The sequence below is a fragment of the Calypte anna genome, chromosome 1, assembly GCF_003957555.1.
Source record: "Calypte anna isolate BGI_N300 chromosome 1, bCalAnn1_v1.p, whole genome shotgun sequence".
Classification (NCBI taxonomy): Eukaryota; Metazoa; Chordata; class Aves; order Apodiformes; family Trochilidae; genus Calypte; species Calypte anna.
Genome location: NC_044244.1, coordinates 27,299,475 through 27,318,917, shown reverse-complemented (window position 1 = coordinate 27,318,917; position 19,443 = coordinate 27,299,475). Strand labels below are relative to the sequence as shown.

The 19,443-nt window shown below is 35.3% G+C and overlaps 1 protein-coding gene across 1 annotated transcript in view; it reads right to left on the bottom strand.

Moving 5' to 3' along the window:
- Positions 1-614: 614 nt before the first annotated feature.
- Positions 615-19,443, bottom strand: part of IMMP2L (inner mitochondrial membrane peptidase subunit 2) — a 435,451-nt gene continuing 416,622 nt past the window's right edge. The window contains exon 6 of the mRNA XM_030464700.1: positions 615-5,507. Coding sequence (XP_030320560.1) covers positions 5,388-5,507 — 120 coding nt within the window. The 3' untranslated portion in view covers positions 615-5,387. The remainder of the gene's footprint in view (positions 5,508-19,443) is intronic.

Here is a 19,443-nt window from a genome sequence, read left to right as displayed (position 1 = left end):
AATATGTATAAGAAAAAATATAAGTGGCACATTTTAGCTCCCAAAGGATGCAAAATTCAATTTTGACATTTAATACAAGAATATGAGAAAAGGTTAGGTGTTAAATAAAATGCTGAGACATTTGTGAGTGGGATGAGGAAGAGAGTACATGATGTGGTGGGTTAATATAGTTCCAACAAGTTGTCATAAATTAAACAATTTTTTAAATTAAAGGGTTTTGTCCCTCTACAATCAGGAAAACCTCATATCGACATACTGGTGCTGCATTCTTCAAGTGTTCTGCACTTTCAGCTTTTTAGTAATGAAATAATCCAAAGTTGAACACTCATCCAACACTCTTAATAAATTCCAATAAAGAAGGCCTCTGAATGGTGACATAATTTGAGTATTGCCAATATTTTCTGTGTAGTGTTCTCTATAACAGTCTCTTGAGGTGCAGTTACACAAACCAGTTTCTGGCTCATCTTTTATTCCACAAATTAATAAACAAATAAACCCACAGCATTCAGCAGCATAAAAGATTACTGAAACTTTCACAATAGGCTACACAGTATTTTTTTTTAAATTAAAAACATTGGAAAACACTAGATAAAATTGATTTTGTAACTGTGGTACCGGATTTAATAATCTGAACATTTACTTCAGACAAAGGAATTACTGAATACAGATGAGGAGATGAGAATTTCAGCTCTGCTATCTCTGGGGTTCCCAGTCTGTCCTCTAAAATATCGCCACGTAGTTTACTTGAAGACTTTGCCTTCTAGTTTGTTTCAAGAACTTTAACTTATTTATGCACAAAAGCACAGCTTCAATAAAATGCTTAGAAATTGATGGTACATGTTATTTACACAAATCAACAACAGACAACAAGCCTATAGAATGATGCCTCTGAGAGTCTGAGAGCTATTATACTTGTAGTATAGAATCAGAGAGTCATAGAATGGTTCGGGTTGGAAGGGACCTTAAAGATCACCCAGTTCCAATGCTCCTGCATGGGCAGGGACACTTTTTACTAGACCAGGCCTCATCCTGGAATTGCTCAGAATTCTTCCTGATTTTAGTGTGGTAAACAAATTTAAAGGAATAAAAAAGATTTGTGAGAACCAAAATTCTGCATAACAAGAGCTGATGTTTCTTATCCTTTGCCTTTATTATATTACTTTGATTTTGTATGTCTCAGATGCAGTTTCTGACATCTGGTAAGTACATTATATCATTAGTCTTAATACCTGAGGAGCCAAGCAGTGTAAACTGTTCACTAAAGCACAAGTTATCCATTTTGTAATGCCTTCAGACTTGAACACATAGTGCTTTGTTCATGCCATGACAGAGTGATAATCTTCATATTATATTATTTAGATATATTATCTTAAAGGATGGCTAGATGGAAAAAACTCAACACAACTGCTGCTACGGTGTTTCTTTCAGAGGAAAACTTGAATTCAAGGATCCTCATATGCATTAGGTGATCATTCATTCCTTGTACCAGCTTTTCACTTTTTCAGTTGGCATTTTGGGTTTCTGTATGAGGCTGCAATGCTTGGACATTGCTGAGGTACATAGCTTTGCTCTGTCACTCTGTCAGATGTAGCTGCTCATGTCTTCTAAGAGTACCAATTCCTGATCAGCTTGCAACACCTCTCCTTGATCTCTAAGTGCAGTCTGGCATCCACTCAAGACAATTTATGTCTTGGGCCATAGAAAAGGTATTTATGTGACTCCTCATGCATTAAAAAAAATTAAAAATAAATTAATAAATAAAGTTTTAAAATATCCCACCATCTTTTCATTTTTTAATGTCCAGCTTCTCATTTGTTCACATCCTTATTTGACTCCTATTAAACCAACTTCTTATTGCATTTCAGATATGACCCAGCACCAAAACACCAGAAGGTCTATGGTTGAAGATGCCTGCATAGAAAGCCAGCCATGACGGCCTGAGTGTGTGAGAATTTTGCCACAGATTTAATTACTGCCAGATCAGGTTTCTCATATTTCATATCTGAAGGCTGAAAATCAAGTATATTAATATACCAATAAAATAGAAAAACCTTTAAATTATGGTTGTATGTTATTGTTGCTGCTTGGTCTTTTTGTTTTGGCAATATTGGTTTGCTCTTCATGCTCTGGATACTGAATGACCTGTTATGCCATCTTACTCTAGTGCTTATGATTTCAATCAGCTATTTCCATTCACTAAGCTATGCAATGATGTGAAATGTCATGCACATTAATCTGATGCCATTATGTAGCAAAACAGCTCCCTTACAGGAATCAGATTCTTTAGATGCTTATTATAAGGAAGTGGTACATGGGGGTATTGTAATTCTGTTAGGCTGCATATATTGCATCCTGTAAGTCTAAAGGAAGTAGATATTGATGTAACTGCATGCCTGCCCAGCATCAAAGGAACCACCAAGTTTACCAGTCAAAGAAAATCTAATCAGAGAATGTATAAAATAGCTGACATGCATCTCAAAATCCATTCTCCTGCCACTAAGTACAAACAGCTCTGATAAAAAAACATAAAACTTTCCAATTAAACATAGCCTATTGGTGTTTTTTGTTTGTTTTGTTTTTTTAATTCAATTTTTTTTCTCCATGTCTGAAGTCCTCTTTTTCATTGTAAGTATGTTGATTCACAATAATCTTGGAGAACCAATTATTCTCTTCCACTTTACAGAACCTTTCATGTTATTGAAGATTGTAGCTCAGGCTCTCAAGCTCTCCATACTAAATGATAGACCCAAGTTCATCTAACAATTCTCATAGGTCATATTTTTCTGGTTTCTTTTCATTTTTGTTGTTTCTCTAGTTGTCCCTTATTTTTCTTTTCTGAACCTGGTGCTTAAATTCATACTGTAGATGAATGGAGGAGAAATATTGTTTCCTGTGCTTAGTCTGTTCTCTATTCCATCATGTTAATCCTACATATCCGAATAAATTCATAAATATTTATAAAGATATGTATGCAAATATATATATTAGTACATATTCCTCTAGGCATGTCACAGTTGAATACTTGGGACATTTAAACTTTGATAGGTTGTATAAGATTACGTGATAAAGAGGTGGTCTCCTCACAGACAGAGGAGCTCAGAGGAGCAATGGCAGCTGGGGAAAGCCAAATACCATGGCATAGCTCCTCTGGGGATCACAGAGTAGTCAGGAGAGTGTAAAAGTCTTATCCTCACAGCCATGAAGGAGAACAGAAGCATGATGGTGGTTGGGCAGAATTCAATATCCCAGTCAGAGGCATGAGCTCCTGCACCAGCCCCACAGGGGACAGCAGACACTGAGAGTCAGTGGGAAAGCTCCTTGGGCTGTCCCACAGCGTGGTAAAACTGCACAGGGGTAGAGAGTTTGTGGTGGGGTTCTGGGAAGAATGCTTGAGTACTGTACAAAGACTTGCCTTGGGATGTTTAGGGGACTAGAGTGGGGGAAACAAAGGGGTTTGGAAAAAGTATGCAAAAGTCTGGGAAAAGAGAGAAGAATATGAAAGAAGTGACTTGCACATAAACATGCTGGTCTGTCAATACCTGAGCCTGATCTGTTCAGTCTGTCTCATCTTCTCATTAAACCAAATTTCTAGTGATTTTCCTGTCTGGGGCACTATGGGCTGGGGTGAGCAAAGGCTGGGAAGCCCATATGCTTCTGGTGACAATATGAGATGCAAAGAGGATGTTCTGTCAGTGAATGAGAGCAGCCAGCACCAAGTCAGACCAGCTGGTGAGTGAGGCTGTCCCTAGAGGTGAGCCCTGAACAAAGAAATATAATTAAGATAATAACTGATGAACAAATGCCTTTGTTGTTGATAACTTGCTGGCACTGAATTTGCTGAGTAGGTACCTGTCAATCAGAACAGCCAACCAAACTTTCCAGCTTGTCACTGTGTGTAAGGACTTCTGCCCAGATAATACCCAAGAGGAGGAAGAGAGAGGGACTGAAGTAGTGGAAAGGGAAATGAAGGTCTGAACAACTGACAGAAATAATGTTGGTCTAATCTGGTCTTGTTCTGCTTCTCTTTCTCTGTCTCTTTTTTTCACTTTTCATGGATGTGCGTTTGCCCCTCTGTCACCAAAATTAATTACAACTGTGGTAAATTTCTTGAACTCATTTCAGTTTTCTGAGTTAATTTGGAAAATAATAATAAAAAAACCTTGCAAATGACTGTTTTCAATCAGCCTATGCCAATCAACAGGATTGTGAATTTACTCTAATTAACAGACAAAAACACTGCATTAATTTAAACTAAATTCAGAGACCTAAATTCAGCTTTTTGGAACAAAGAAAATTCATGGCACAGACAGTAAAGTGTTCAGAAAACCTACAGAGCTGAAGGCTTTAAGATTAGACAGTAAGAGAGGGTTTTCATGGTGACTGAACCTATCATCTAACTGATACACAGATGTGTTTCTTCAAAGACCTAGAGACTTAATTTCATCTTCTCTGAAGTTCTGATAATTGCACAATTTTAGCTGAAATGTTTAAAGATCTTTTGTGTGATTTGTTAAATTTCTAAAGTACTATCCAATCTGAAGAAAATTCAATAAATATGAAAATAAGCTAGCTCATATTAACCTGCAGCTGAAAATGTGTAATTTTTCAAGTTCTTTTCACTTATAAGTTGTGCAGAAACGTTACAGCATATTCACAGAGTGTTTTTATAATATATAATTATAAATTTATAGTATTAATTGTATGTTTTTTATAAATATCCACTTCAGCAAGATATACAAAGAATGTTTACATCAAACACTCCTGGAAGAGAAATTTAAAATATGTACTAAATTTAATAATAAACACAAGCTACATTAAAAAGAAGTCTCATTAGTATTTTGAAAAAAAATTATGGCACATATGACTGACTTTTCAGCTACAGAGCTACCAATTCTTCAGTATTAGAAATTGTAGGACAATCCAAAGCATATTATGTGATAGTTTTCTTTTCATATGCAATCCATAAAAATAATAGTGTATCTGTTCAGTTACTGAAGAAACAAGTTGAATATAAAAGATGAAAACATTTTATTGAAGGCTGTAATAATTTCTTATCCAGAGAAGCACAGGTACAGACATAACAAGTCAAGCATTTTCCTGTTTCCAGAGAAAGTGACCATTCAAATCTTCTAGAACCGATTATTTGAACCCAGCATAACTCAATATACATCATTGTTTGAGATTTTTAAAAAGCACCAAACAACAAACAAAACAAAAAATCTCTTACACTTGAGTTGATGTTTTAACATGAACGTGTCACATGCATTTGCTGATATAGTACCTGACGCTAATGCACACTTGACAAAGCTCTTATGGATGATGATATAACCACTGCAACTCATCCAGGTTAAACTTCACTTTAGTGGTTTTCCTTCTCAATATTGAGATTAATCCTGTTCTCTCTGGAGTGGTTTGCGCTCCACGGGTAGCTCTGGCTGTAACTTCTGCCAGCGTTGAGGAGGCCAGAGGATATGAGTAGCTCGAGCATGTAGAAGTCCAAGTGAAACCTACAATCAAAATACAAACCAGGGAGATTATTAGACATTGCAGATCAAATACATTGTGGAAAATAGAAAGCATATGATAATTTGTTAGAGAAATGGGAGAATACAAAGCAGGGAACTCTGCATGCAAAAGCAGCCCCTCATGCATGTAATGAAAGGAAAGGAAAAACTGCTTCAGTGACAAGTTACATTTTTGATAAAACATTTCAAAGAACTTAAAACAGCTCACTGAAATGCACTGGCTTTAGCAAACATGAACTAAGAATATTTTTTCAGCTTAAAGGAAAACAACTGGTCAAAACATGTAAGGTTTTTATAATCCACCAAAAGCTTTGTTGATTGTTCTGGTTTCAGGGGTTTTTTGTCTCATATTTGAGATACATACAGTAATCATACAAGGACAGGGGCTTTTCTAAACATACTATACTTTCTATTTATCACTATCCTTCAAAGCCTCACTTTGGCTCAAAGTGAAAATTACTCTGATTCACAAATATTTCCCCAGGGAAAAATGAGTAACTGATAGAATTATTTGAAACACACCTACAGATTAAATATTTAAGTTTTAGGACTAGTTACATGTTGATCATATGTTTTGCAAATACTTTTTATCATCTTATTATTTATAATTGCTTTACTTAATAATTTTATGTCAATAACATGTTAATTCAGTAAATCAATATAAAATTAACATTTTTTACACTTATAGGTGGCATCATTTAGAAAACAGAATTGCTTAGAAAACTTAAGAATACTGCAAATAAATGCCTTTTCAAATATAGTATAAAATGTCTTGACTAAGAATAATTGAGAATAGAAAGGTCATATTTTCAGATTGAGTTAAGAAGGCAGGCCTTCAACATCAATACTTAAAACAGAAACTAAGTAATTTGGTATTTAGTAATCTCACTTATTTTAAAAAGCCTACAGGATAGATTTCTGCATCTTAAATTATTTGTTTAGACTTCTTTGTGAGACAATTTTAAACAATAAGCTTCAAACCAAATATCAAACATCCAGTGCCAATAGTAAAGTTCCAGCCAGGACAAAGCATGGTTATAAATATTGGAATGTCTATGTGAAAAAATGAAGTAATTAAGACTATAAACAGTAAATAGACAACAAGGTTAGAAGTTTATAAAATTATGAATGGTGGGAATAAAGAACATAAGCTTTGTTTGCTTCTAAGGTCATAATTTCTTATAGCAATGAGGAAACATCAGATGACATTGTCTTAAATATTTCTTCAGAGAGTGCATGATTACATCATACTTGCATATATTACACTGCATACTGATTACACCAGAAAAGAAGAAAAGAAGTGGTTCAGAAAATACCATTAGAAGCAAAGTCCATCAAACATAATTGAACATAAACAAAGCAACAGCGTAGTCTCTAAACTCCACATTATGAAACATTGAAGGAAAAATTATATAATTATTTTGGTTTTATGCTCTAATGATCTGGCATTGGCTCTTTTCAGAGACAGAAATTAAATGTGTTTCTGATTGGAACCCATACTTTTCTGCTTAGATTTTTATGTCAATTCAGTTCTTCAGCTCCTTTCAATTTCTTATCACAGAAAAAAAAAAAAAAAAAAAAAAAAGTTATTTCAGTAAGCAGGTAATACAGTGTTTTATGCAAAGAGACACCAAATAGGCCCCTAGGAATATCTTCAGATAATTTCCTTGATTTAATTTCATAGGATTAATGTATATTCACCAGTCTCTCTCTGCCACGTAATCAAATCAGTGAAGCTGAAGAGGTCTAGATCTAATTCCATATTCTGTATCTTGATGAAGCAGGTGCTAAATTACTTGAGTGCAATTCGGTTACTTAATAATGCAAAATATCTAAAAGAACCTAAAGTAGATCACTTAAACTGAAGCCTAGCATTATATTTCACTTGCTTGATCCCTTTCAGGAATCACTTTTTTTCCAAATCCATTGCAGGTTTTTTTCTTACATGTAAGTGAAGGACAGGCTGCTAAGTGGTAACTCCTAGTGATAGGATTATTTTTTAAGACTTCTGTGTAGTTTGTTGGTTATTTATGAAATACACAATATCCTTTAACTCAATGAATCTCATAAAGTGGTCTGCAAATGTAATACTACCACTGGGATTTGTTTCCTGTGTATACAGCATGATGGCATTCACATTACAGCTGGTGCCAAAATATAAAACCACAGCAACCCCCACCACTGCATATAAAATGTGACAGCATTAGTACAGAGAAAAATGTTAAAATACTCTTTTCAAACACAAATAACATCTCATTTTCAATGCTCTGTGTTTTCCTTAGTGCATTGCTTGTTACTGATGCCAGTAGGAGGTCTGCACAGACTGAGAATATAATAAATGAATAAAACTTGTTTGAAGCTGAGACTTGGAATAATTTTACCCAGAGGATTACTTCTACTGATCATCACCTGACTTGAAACTAATAAAGAAATATCCTTCCTATAAACCTGATTTACAGGAGAACATGGCTAGTCTTAAAAAGGAAAAATGGGTATTGTTGGGCTGTAGAAGTCTTTACCAAACAACAAATGACATTGATGCTATAGGACTTCTTTTATAATAACTTCAAGGCTCAATTTAAAACCACCTTGATGTCTGACTTCTGCAAACAACCTTAATAACTTTTGTCTGTTGCCTATTATTATTCTGTAGTTACCACAGAAGCCATGAATTTCACTGAGGAAGAACAGAATTGCTCACATATAATAACCTGTCCTTGTTAATGGGTTTATCCTCATCAAGGTTAGATATGGATGAAGGGTGAACTGAGAAGCTGCATTTTCTGTTGTAACAGTGAAATACCAAAATAATGTATTAAAAAAGAGATTTATCAATTCCCTTACAGATATTAGTTACTTCAGCCATTTGAAATACTGTCTTAACTATAAGAAAAATAACTACAGGAAGAAATTATTTGAGGAAAATATTACACGGTAAAAGATGCCAGCAATTTAAATAATTTATTTTTATTTTTACATTATAGTAGTGGTACAATGAAGCAGGTTGCCCATCCCTGGAGATATTCAAGGTGAGGCTGAAGAAGGCTCTGAGCAATCTGATCTAATTGAGGACATCTCTGTTTACTGTAGGGGGCTGTGACTAGATGAATTTTAGAAGTCCCTTCCAACCCAAACCATTATATGTTTCTATGATTCTGATCATTATGATCTATTTCTTATTCTTGCCCTGGCAAGAGTATACACTATGTTGAATTGAATCTATATCCTTCTCTCTAACTTGAGCTGTTTAGGCATTAATGAGGGGGTTTTGTTTGTTTTTGTTTGGTTTGTTTTTTTGTTTTTCAATAAAACTTTGGATATTTAATAAAACAACTGAAAAGTCATTTTTTTAGCTCAACAATTTTATCTGCAAAATAAGTTTTGAATGAATAATACTGTTTTGATACTGTTACTGCAATAAAAGCATATTTCCTCAGAGTCTGCTTGGTTTTAGTATGTTAGTTGTGTGGAGACTGATTAGTTTTGGCACTACATTAGTGAGAGGTAAGCCGAAGCTTGATAGTGCTATCTGCAGTGGTATTTACAACTATCTTGCTCATTTTGTTCTACCAGGTTGGAATAAATGCACCTTCATTAGTCTAGACAGTTATATTACTATTGTTTCTTCTGGTTCAGAACTATATAATTTTAAAATATTCATTGATTTACAGACTGTACTCTCCACTTGTTTTTGTCTGTTTTCTGTTCAACATCTTCAGTGTCTCATTCCATGGTGCCTTTTCTAAAAATCAGTTCTAATAGCAGCATTCATACTGCAAGAATTCAGTATGTATCATGCAGTGGCACACACCAAAATTTCTATGGAAATCCAGGTCCTCAATTCAGATTTCAAGAAAAACAAAGGTTCAGATGAGGATGTGACCCAAAAAAGGATATTATCAATTTTCTCAGGATTTGCAAAGTCTACAAGACCTGTGAAATTCAAGTACTATTACTGGTCCTAGTTGTGAGTTTAAATTATGTGCATCACCTACATATTTCTCTTTGCTTCTTTTTTCACAGAATCACAGAATCAGCCAGGTTGGAAAGGACCTCTGTGATCATCAAGTCCAACCCTTGACCCACTACTGCTGTGGTTACCAGAGCATGGCACTGAGTGCCACATCAGTCTCTTCTCAAAAACCTCCAGGGATGGAGAATCCACCACCTCCCTGGGCAGCCCACTCCAACACTTGATCACTCTCTCTGCAAAGAATTTCTTCCTAAATCCAACCTAAACCTCCCCTGGCAGAGCATTAAAAAAGGAAAATACAGTTCCAATGAATATAACCTTAGAAACAGCAACCCAGAATTGAAGACCCCAGTCCTCACTAATCTTTCCTAAAACTAGACTTCCTTCCTACCCAGTCCATCTGCTAATCAGAAGTAATAAGACAAAAATACAAGGAAGAATGTTTGGTTTTTATTGTAGCCCTGTATACCAGTATTGCCATTGCTAGTAGCAAGCTGTAGACCTTGTACCAACACTGCAAGCCCTCAAGATTAACTTTTCAGGCTTTGCCCAGATTTCCCTTCCCTAAATGGAATTTGGAATTAGCTTGTTTAGCTGCAACAGTTTTTCAAGTGGTTAGTAACAATTGCCTAGACTGTTGCAGTCTTGTGTATGTTGCTTTTATTTGTTTATATATGAATAATCTTGTAGTATAATCAAAGTTTTTACATATGAAGTAAAAATTAATTAATCGGAACCTAAAGGGGCAGCATAAACACTGAGAAAATAACAGATATGTGACGTGCACTTTTACTAAGATGATGTGCATTAATTTGATAAACTGGACTGAGAATAGCAATATCATTGTAACTGGAGTAACCATACCAGCAGTCTAAGTGAAATACAGAAAGGAGTTGTGATTTTGAGGCAACATACCATGAATTCTGTGTCTTTTCTGTAGCAGGCAAGATTACTCATAAAGAAGTTTTGACTAATATTAAATTACCACTGGTTTTCTAATTGAGGCTAGATAAACTCTCATTAAATGATGCAAAATACAGAAAAATAATCTCATTTTTCCTCACTCAGCATTTCTTTTCTTATTTTTCCTAAATGATAGTGGTGATTTTGATGAATCTTAAATGCATTTTGGTTTCACTTCTGCTTCAAAAGAACTCCAACATTCAAAATTAGAGAAAAGAAAATTAAATAGACTGGTTTCTTTTATTTTCTTACAAGGTATTTTGATTTGAGTGAAAAATTTAACAGCTATTTCAATAAAAACTTGAAAAAGACAAGGAACATTTACCGTTTTGTTACATAAAGTCCTGTAAAAAATCTGGAAATAACTAGATCAGTTACAGAAAATAAAAACAAGCAAAAGTAATAGGAACATAATAATAAAGCACAGCAGTAATCCCTACCACTGGATCAACACAACAGTCCTCTGAAGATGGACTTGAATAAGTGCTTGAATACAGATACACTTCTGAACAAATACAAAAAAATACTATCTGAAAATGATTTGTTTCATAATGTTTAAGCCAGGAGATAAATTTTTAAATTGAGCAAATCCTCTAAAATGCCAGTGAAAGAGAATAATAGCTCCCTAGCAAACTAAAACCAGAACTAAATTATAAATTCCACAGATTATAACCAATGTACTTGAGAAATTTCACCAACAGCCAGATAATCACAATTTTAATGGCATGTATCAGCTTCTGGTTTTGAAGAGTCACTTTTGCTTTAGTCTCTTAAGTTATATTCTATAAGTACTGCAAAGTCCTTCCAGGTGCCATGGCCAATGATAAACATTGACAAAAAGACAAAGCTTTAAAAGTCTCTCAAATAAAAAAAGAGAAACAATAATATGAACAACCACAGTGTTACAAATTATGCTTTCTATTCTCTGAAGTAATACATTCAAATTACTTTTTTTTGTTTGTTTCTTCATATGCAGGGTAATAAAGAAACTTTATATACAGCCTTTCGTATTCTCAGAACTGTGGAACATCAATTGTACAAAAATTTCCTTCTCAGATTTTGTTCCATAACACAAAACCAGTGGGTATAGCAGGGATCAGTTCTGTAGCAGTAGAAGTCTATTCAGATCATACTTTACTTGCTGCTCCCCACAGAGGTTTTGAAAGGTGTCAATACATATTAAGTGAGAAATTGTCTAACATGGAGAAATCCTGGGTGATTTATAGATGGTACCATGTGAGCAGACACATAACTTTGATTGATTTTTCCAGATATAGTAGTTCACAGTCCTGCTACCTCTACCCTATTAGCCATCTAGCTGTAGTTTGACTATACTGAAAGAGTGAAGGGCTGGAAGACTGGGAAGGCCAAATTTGAGTGGAGGTTGAAAAGTGTTGAAAAAATTGAAAAGTGTGCCTAAAGGAACCAGGTTTAGTAAGGACAGTAAAAAAAATCCAAAATTTTTCGGTTTCCAAAATCTCAAAGAAAACCTCAGGATAGAAACACTTAGGCAACTATTCACTGCTTCAGCTTAAAAACCTAACAAAAATATATAGTGTGGGATAGCTAACTGTGTCAAATTAGATTGCTTGTCTTTAAGACAGGTGTTGCACTGGCTTTTGATATTAGATTGCCCCTGTAAAATGGTCTCACAGAGAACACTCCCAGTAAATTAGTCTCTTCAAAAAATCCATACTTTAATAGAAAGTAAACATGATTGTATTATATTTCATTTTCTGTACATGGTTGAACTTTGATGCTACTATCAAGTGCAGCAGAAGGAAAAGTGCTCAATAACAATAAAATCATGTGGGTTACAGTGAAATCCCAAAGAAACCACTTCTTCTAGTTGAAGTATCTGGGATAATGAACAACGGCAGAAGAAACAAAGATCTTTGACCTTCTTATTGTATGAATGTAAGTATAACACAAAGATAAGGATCAGTAGGTTGTTTTGTAAATAAAACCATATCACAACAGATGTTTTTTATAACAGCTCACTGAAGTTTGGTATAACAAGATACTAACTAGCTCATGAATAAAAAAATAAAAAAAAAAAAAAAAGGAAAAAGAGAAAAGAAAAAAGAAAAAGAAAAAAAGATATATTCCTTTCAACTGCATAGCTAAATACTACTGTCTTCATAGGTCTTTCCTCAAGTCCCTGAACAAATCAGACCTAATGGAGCCACACAGATCTAGTGACAAAGAAAAGAATGTAGCCCATTAATTTTGTTACCAAGTGTTCCATTACAATTCCATTAGTTTGTTAGCTGAAGCAGCAGCTCCAGCTCCAGATCCCATATGTGTTTTATTTCACACAGCCACACTATAATGAGTACAGATCCTTATTAAAGCTATCCAATTCAGAAGTGTTCATTTAGACAGAAAAACATACTATAAAACAATCTGAAACTATATAAATGACAATTATTTTATTTTAAGAAAGGTTTAAACAAACACTAAACAGACACTAAAAAGGGATGCACATATGCTACAAGACTATATGCAATCACAAAATATGATGTAAGAGAGTGAAATACATTTCATATGCAATAGATGACTCCCAGAATTAATAAAATTTCATTTTATCCTGAAGTAACTATCTGAAATTAGTATTACAGTTGTGAGTGCTCCAATACAACCTGGTTAAGTTTAAGCTATTCATACCAGACAAGGTGAGCACAGTCACTGCATTGTAACAAAAGCTCAGGCTACTGATTGAATGAAAAGATGTAATGTACTAAATATCAAAATAACTGGATTGGATTTTTTTAATCTATCATGTCTACATACCTAGGTTAAACTTGAAGTTACAAAACAGGTATAGGGAGGAAACAGTCACTGAAAACAGAACATGTTTAATTTCTCATATATATGAGATTTTCTACAGTTCAACATGCAGACAGAGACTAGCATTGAAGCATAACTTACATTCATAACAGTAGTGCAGCTTTAAAGGAACTCAGTATGTAATAGTGTATTTTTGATTCAGTTCATGAAGAAATCAGCTGTCAATGTCATTGACTGAATTAAACAGAGTAACAGGCAGTACCAGTATTCTACGAGCTAAATCTTGTCTCAGTTAACAATATTGGAATTGTCAAGGATGTATCACTGAAAGGGACACTATTGCTAATTAATTCCTTCCCAGTTTTCCTTCTGTGTTTTCCAAAGATACATTTTAAAATAGAATTTAGCATATAACAGCACTACTACTCTTTTATCTTCAGCAAGTATAGCATTCTTAGAATTTTTTCTTTCTTGTTTATGATTAACAGACCATTATGCTAAACAGGTCTACAAAAAGATTATTTATTTTACTTTTCTAGTAATAAAAGTGGTGAAAGTATTTACCTTGCATGCTGCACATACATATGGTTTAATAGTTAAAAGCTTCTTAAAATTTCACTGGGTGATGCACAAAATTCCTAGCCTAAATAGGACTGTCACTAAGTCATGTAACTCAGGACAACAAAATGTACTACTAGCTTTCATAAAAGAGTCCTACATTGTGAGAAGTAATATAATTGAAATTCAAAATTTTAAGAATTGATAAATCAAGTGTCAGGAAACAATTACTTAAACACATTCATTATCTTCACCTAAAAGCATTAGCTGTATCCCAAATCTACGCATATCAATTATTTAGGAAGACATAAAATCCTTTGCTGCAAATTCCTGTTCAGCAACACATTGTGTCAGAGACAAGAGTCAAAAGAATGTCAGGCTTAGTGACATTTTTCAGCTGACTACACTGATATTGATTATGTGCATTGCCTTTCTTGATTGAATACTGTAGAGCACTATGCAGAAACATTGTGCATTACAAATTATGTAGATTTCCATTCTGTTTTGTTGCGTATCATTAATTTAGGTTCAATCTAAAGCTTTTGCAAAGGCAACAGTACAGTGCAATGAGAAGAAGGGAAGGAGTCACAGAGTGGATCCAAGAGCTCAGACATGACCCAGAGACGGCACCCATCCTCTTACTGCCCCACTGCTCCACAGACCCAACTCATCCCTGCAGGCTGCTGCTTGGGCAGGTGGAGCCATACCCTCTGCTACATCACCCCTTCTCTGCCGTGCTCTGTGCTTCCAGGGGAGCTGGACAGAGGCATCCCAGAACTGCTCTGGGCATGAAGATCGACTGTGATACTCTGTGAAATGTAGAGGAGAGCTCTGGTGTATTCCCTAGTGTGCTCTGCACACACACAGATAAAGCAGGCCCTAGTGATGAGTGGCTACTATGGCAAAGCTGAGCAAACAAGCTAAGATGACAGGTCAAATTCCATCAAATTTCCAGAAATGTGACTGTGCTGGAGATAACATGCATGAAAGCTGGGAGAGGTGGTATTTCACACTAATTAAGGATAAATAAATAAAATTTAAAAAGAGTCATACCATCGGAACAGAACAGTAGAAATCTGTTTCTAGATACAGTCAAATTCTTCTTCAAGGCAAGTGATGTGAAAAAAACATATACCAGTTACCTCTTACATTTAATTTATATTCTTCGTACTCTTCAAAAAGCCCAGAAAAGTACATGACTTCATGGGCTATTTATCTACCTGATCAGGGCTACTTATTAACTTAGACATCTACTGACACTCAGTAGATGTTTTGTTGTCTGTCATGGTGAACATTCTCATCCCTCTGCTGCTTCATCTACTCTGTTAGGAGAAGCTCCAGGCTGAGCTCCATCAGTAAGCACTGTGACAGGACAGCATGGGGAGCAGTGGACTCCAGGTGTATGGGAAAGTTCATTACCTAAATTTTACTTTGCAGATACCTGGCAGTCAGTCAAGACCATTTTAGGGTAATTATTGATTTCTGAGGTAAGGGGGGGAAAAAAAAGACAAAAAAGAAAGGGGAGCAGTAGTAGCCAGGAAAGTTAACTGAGGGGGAATTGGTGAGAAAATATCTCTAAATTTAAAAAAAAAAATTATGGTACAATACACTTTATGACACTACAACTGCTGGTGGGTAAAGCAAGCCTTTTCTAAAGGTAAGAGAACTGTCCAGAAATTTTCAGTGACAATAGGTTATATGTTTAGCAAATAGATGAGCCAGCCTATTCACATTTCTTTATCTCACATTTCAATAGTTTTAGTATGATCCAAATGAGATTGTTAAAATACTGTTAATAAAATAACTTTTATTTTCTCTTGCCTTAAAAAGGCAACAGTTCAATCGACTATTCTACTTAACTAAATATTTAAAAAAATCCTACTGTGAGGTTTGCTTGTATTTTCTTTTATTATGGCACACAGAAACAGTTTGACTTACAGAAAACATGCTGTTGGCAGTATGAGCTATGAAAAACAATGGGGAGTAAATATTCATTGAGCAGCTAGGATATCAAAATGCCATTAAACAGATGCATAGTATATTATTAAAATTATAGAAGACTTTTTAATAGAGGTCTTTGTGTGAGGATGGCTAGAGCTCATCTAATATGGTAAATTTCATCAAGATAACTGTGTATATATAATCTGCCTGAGTTGATTTAGCAGGAAAAAAAAACAAGCAAAAGTACTTCAAGTGTATACAAATATTTTTCTCCACCTCATAGTTATAATAATAGATATGAGTTTAAGAATATTGAGTACTTCCTTCTTTGTCTTTTTTTGTTTATTTTTTTGTTTATTTTTTATTTTTGTTAAACTATAGAGAAGCAATTTCATACCTACAAAATAGTAGGTATGAAACCTACTATTATCATTCTGTGGTTTTATTGTATTGTGACATTTATCAAAATACAAGTGCACTTGGTATAGTTAGAATCATACAGTGATTCTTTCCCTTCATAGCAGAAAATATGATTAAATAATTTACACTATATACCTATAAATATAACTTCCAGATCCCAGAGAACTAATACTCTTCCTATTAACTTTTTTTTTTAATTTTTGGTTCACTCCTGATCAGCTTAAGCTAATGGCATAACAAGATTGCTGAGGAAAAAAGCTTTGTGAAAGTAAATCAGGAGTAAAATAAGACTGATATTCTTAATCAAAATACTGCTGCAGTTCTTCTATGCAATCCTGAGCCCACAAGGATTGTATTTCTCACATTTGAGATGATTCTTTAATTATCCACAGAAAACTCCTTCAGTGAGAAAGCATGTGAAGGAGGAGAATTTGAAGCATGAGGAGAAGAATTTGAAAGAGAAGTGACTATGGTGACCTGGCAGCCCAAGTGCACTGATCCAGAGGAGAGGCAGGGGACCAGCATCCAGGGTGATGCAGCTCCCCTTCAGTTATGGGGACATCAGAAACACCAGAAAGGAAAAGAGGAGCCCACATATGAGCTTCCTGAGGTCCAGTTAACTGGCCTAAACAGAGATACCTTCTGCCATTTGAGATGCTCCAGGAAACCTCTACTGGCCACTGTGCCTCCTCTTCCAGAAGGGCACAGACCTCTTCACATTTCTGAGCTATAGCTTCCAAAGGCACATAAATCTCTCACATTCCCTAGGACACAGGAAAAACACTTTGTAGACAGCCAGTTCTACCATTGCTCTCTCCAAGAACTATGTTGTTCTTCTTGGCATATACTCACAATTTTTTTTTTCAGTTTCTCCCTTGCTCCCTAGCCTTCTCTAAGTGTACCCTTCCACAAGGAAACAGGATACGATGAACAAAATGAGTCACACACTGCAGTCTTACAAAACAGAAATTTACCTTCCTCATTGGCCAAATACTTTACCACCAAGAGCTATATTTATCTCAAGGAAATATTGACTTGCTCTTTAACTATACAGCATGAGCAAGAAAGTAGTGGAAGACTAATGATTTCAGTTGCTTGCATATTTAATAAAATATTCTCTCATAGTAATCAAGCCATAGTTCAGCAAAGCTTTGCTGAACTTTAAATATTCAAGCAAAATACTTCAGCACATTATTAAAATTGAGTAAAAATAAAATAAAGTTAATACAGTTTCCAGTGAGCTGATGATGCAGATTTATTAATTCTTTAAACTGTTAAATTTTTCAGTTTATATGTAGTTATTAGGCTATTTCAGCAAGATATAGCCACACGGGACTCTGAGGTCATCAGTACAGGAAAAGGATTAATCCATTTTGGATGTGAAAGTTCTAAATGTTAAAACTTAACATTACTAAATCTAATTCATTGCATGGAGCTCTTTCACTTCCAGTAAGAAATACAACATAATTAAAAATCTTTTGAAGTGCTTACATTTATAGCATTATCTCACTGAAAATGTGCTTCAAATCCAGCATTTATTTTGTATTTCAGTGTTTTGGGGGACAGAAATCATGGGTTTGGTCAGCAGCAGTTTGTGTATCCATTACCATTGCTGCAGTTTCTGGAGATCCAAGTAAGGTCTCTGAAATTAGCTGAGGAGACAGCAGCAAGGAAATGTACAGACAGCACAATCTGATACATTTTCATCAGTCTGCTCTGGAGAAAATATAGTGCTATGTGGTACCGAGTTGTCTGCTTCAGGATCATAGCACCAAAGGCAGGTAGAAAAAGTGATCCACATTTTAATGAGACCATTATGAATAGTTCAACTTTTTAGCCTGCTTTAGACTACTAAATTTCTGTCAGCTACAGCTAAAAGTGATGGAAAGGATGGAAAGGCTTGGCAATGGAGATCTGGTATTTTTCCTGTAGCATCTTTGTTCTCCCACTGCTGAAGGGCTTAAAGTCTGAACTTGATGACAAATTTACATTCCTATTTTCAAAACTATTTTGCCTATTTTCTTATTCAGTGAGTCTAATGCCTATTAATCTTGAACAGACAGACAACAAGCCTGCAAAGAAAGGCTTCTATGCTTTATTCCAAACTTCCTCTGATGACCTAAATGTTCATGGTGTTGAGAATCATATGCACCCAGAGGTGAATCTGAAGCTGCCTTGTCCTCAAAAGTCTCATCACCTGGTGGAATGCACCACATGAAGAGGGAAAAATCTCAAATTAGAGGCTGCTACACTGTATGCTTGTAGACATGAGGATGTGAATTTAACCATGACTCAAATACACATAATAAATCAAAATCATGATACTATAAATGCAGCAGGAAATAAAATGAAAGTTAGCATCTAGAAAGGGAAAGTGGGGCTCACAAATCTGATCTGGATGGGACCCTTATGCCTTCCTCCCTGGTAAGTCTCTTCTCAACTCTTGAGCGACTTCTCTGATGCCATCCTGGCAGTCATACTATATCACAGAATCATAGAATATGGATTGGAAGAGATCATAAAGACCTTTGAGTTCCAACTGCCCAGTATGGGCATTAGACCAAACCACCCACTATACCAGGTTGCTCAAAGCCCCATCCAACCTCCCCTTGAACTCTTCCAGGAAGGAGGCATCCCCATCTTCCCTGGGCAACCTGTTCCAGTATCTCACCACATTTATGCTAAAGAATTTCTTCCTAATGTCTAACCTAAAGTTTCCAGTCTAACCTAAATCTTCCAGTTTAAAACCATTACACCTTGTTCTATCACTCCATGCCCTTATTTAAAGTCCCTCCCCAGATTTCCACTAGGCCCGCTTTCAGTACTGGAAAGCCACTATAGGATCTCCCTGGAGCCTTCTCCAGGATGAGCAACCCCAACTTTCTCCACTCCTCTGATCATTCCAAGAACTCCATATTCTTCCTGTCTTGGGGGCTTCAGAACTGGACACAGAACTCCAAGTGGTCACTCACAAGATAAGAGCAGAAGGGAAGAATCATCTCCATCAACCTGCTGGCCACAGCTCTTTAGTTGCAGTCCAGAATATTGTTGGCTTTCTAGGCTGAAAGTTCTTATTATCCTGCATTATGGCCTTACTATCATAATAACTTCATTTCTGAAAATCCTAATCCAGGATTTCCTTGACCTAAAGAAAATGCTTAACAGAGTATATATGGCAATAGACAGGGTATATATGGCAATATATGTGTACAGAAATTGAGACATTCTTCTAAAAGCCAACATCTTATCAAAGTTATGGGAAAGAAAATTCAT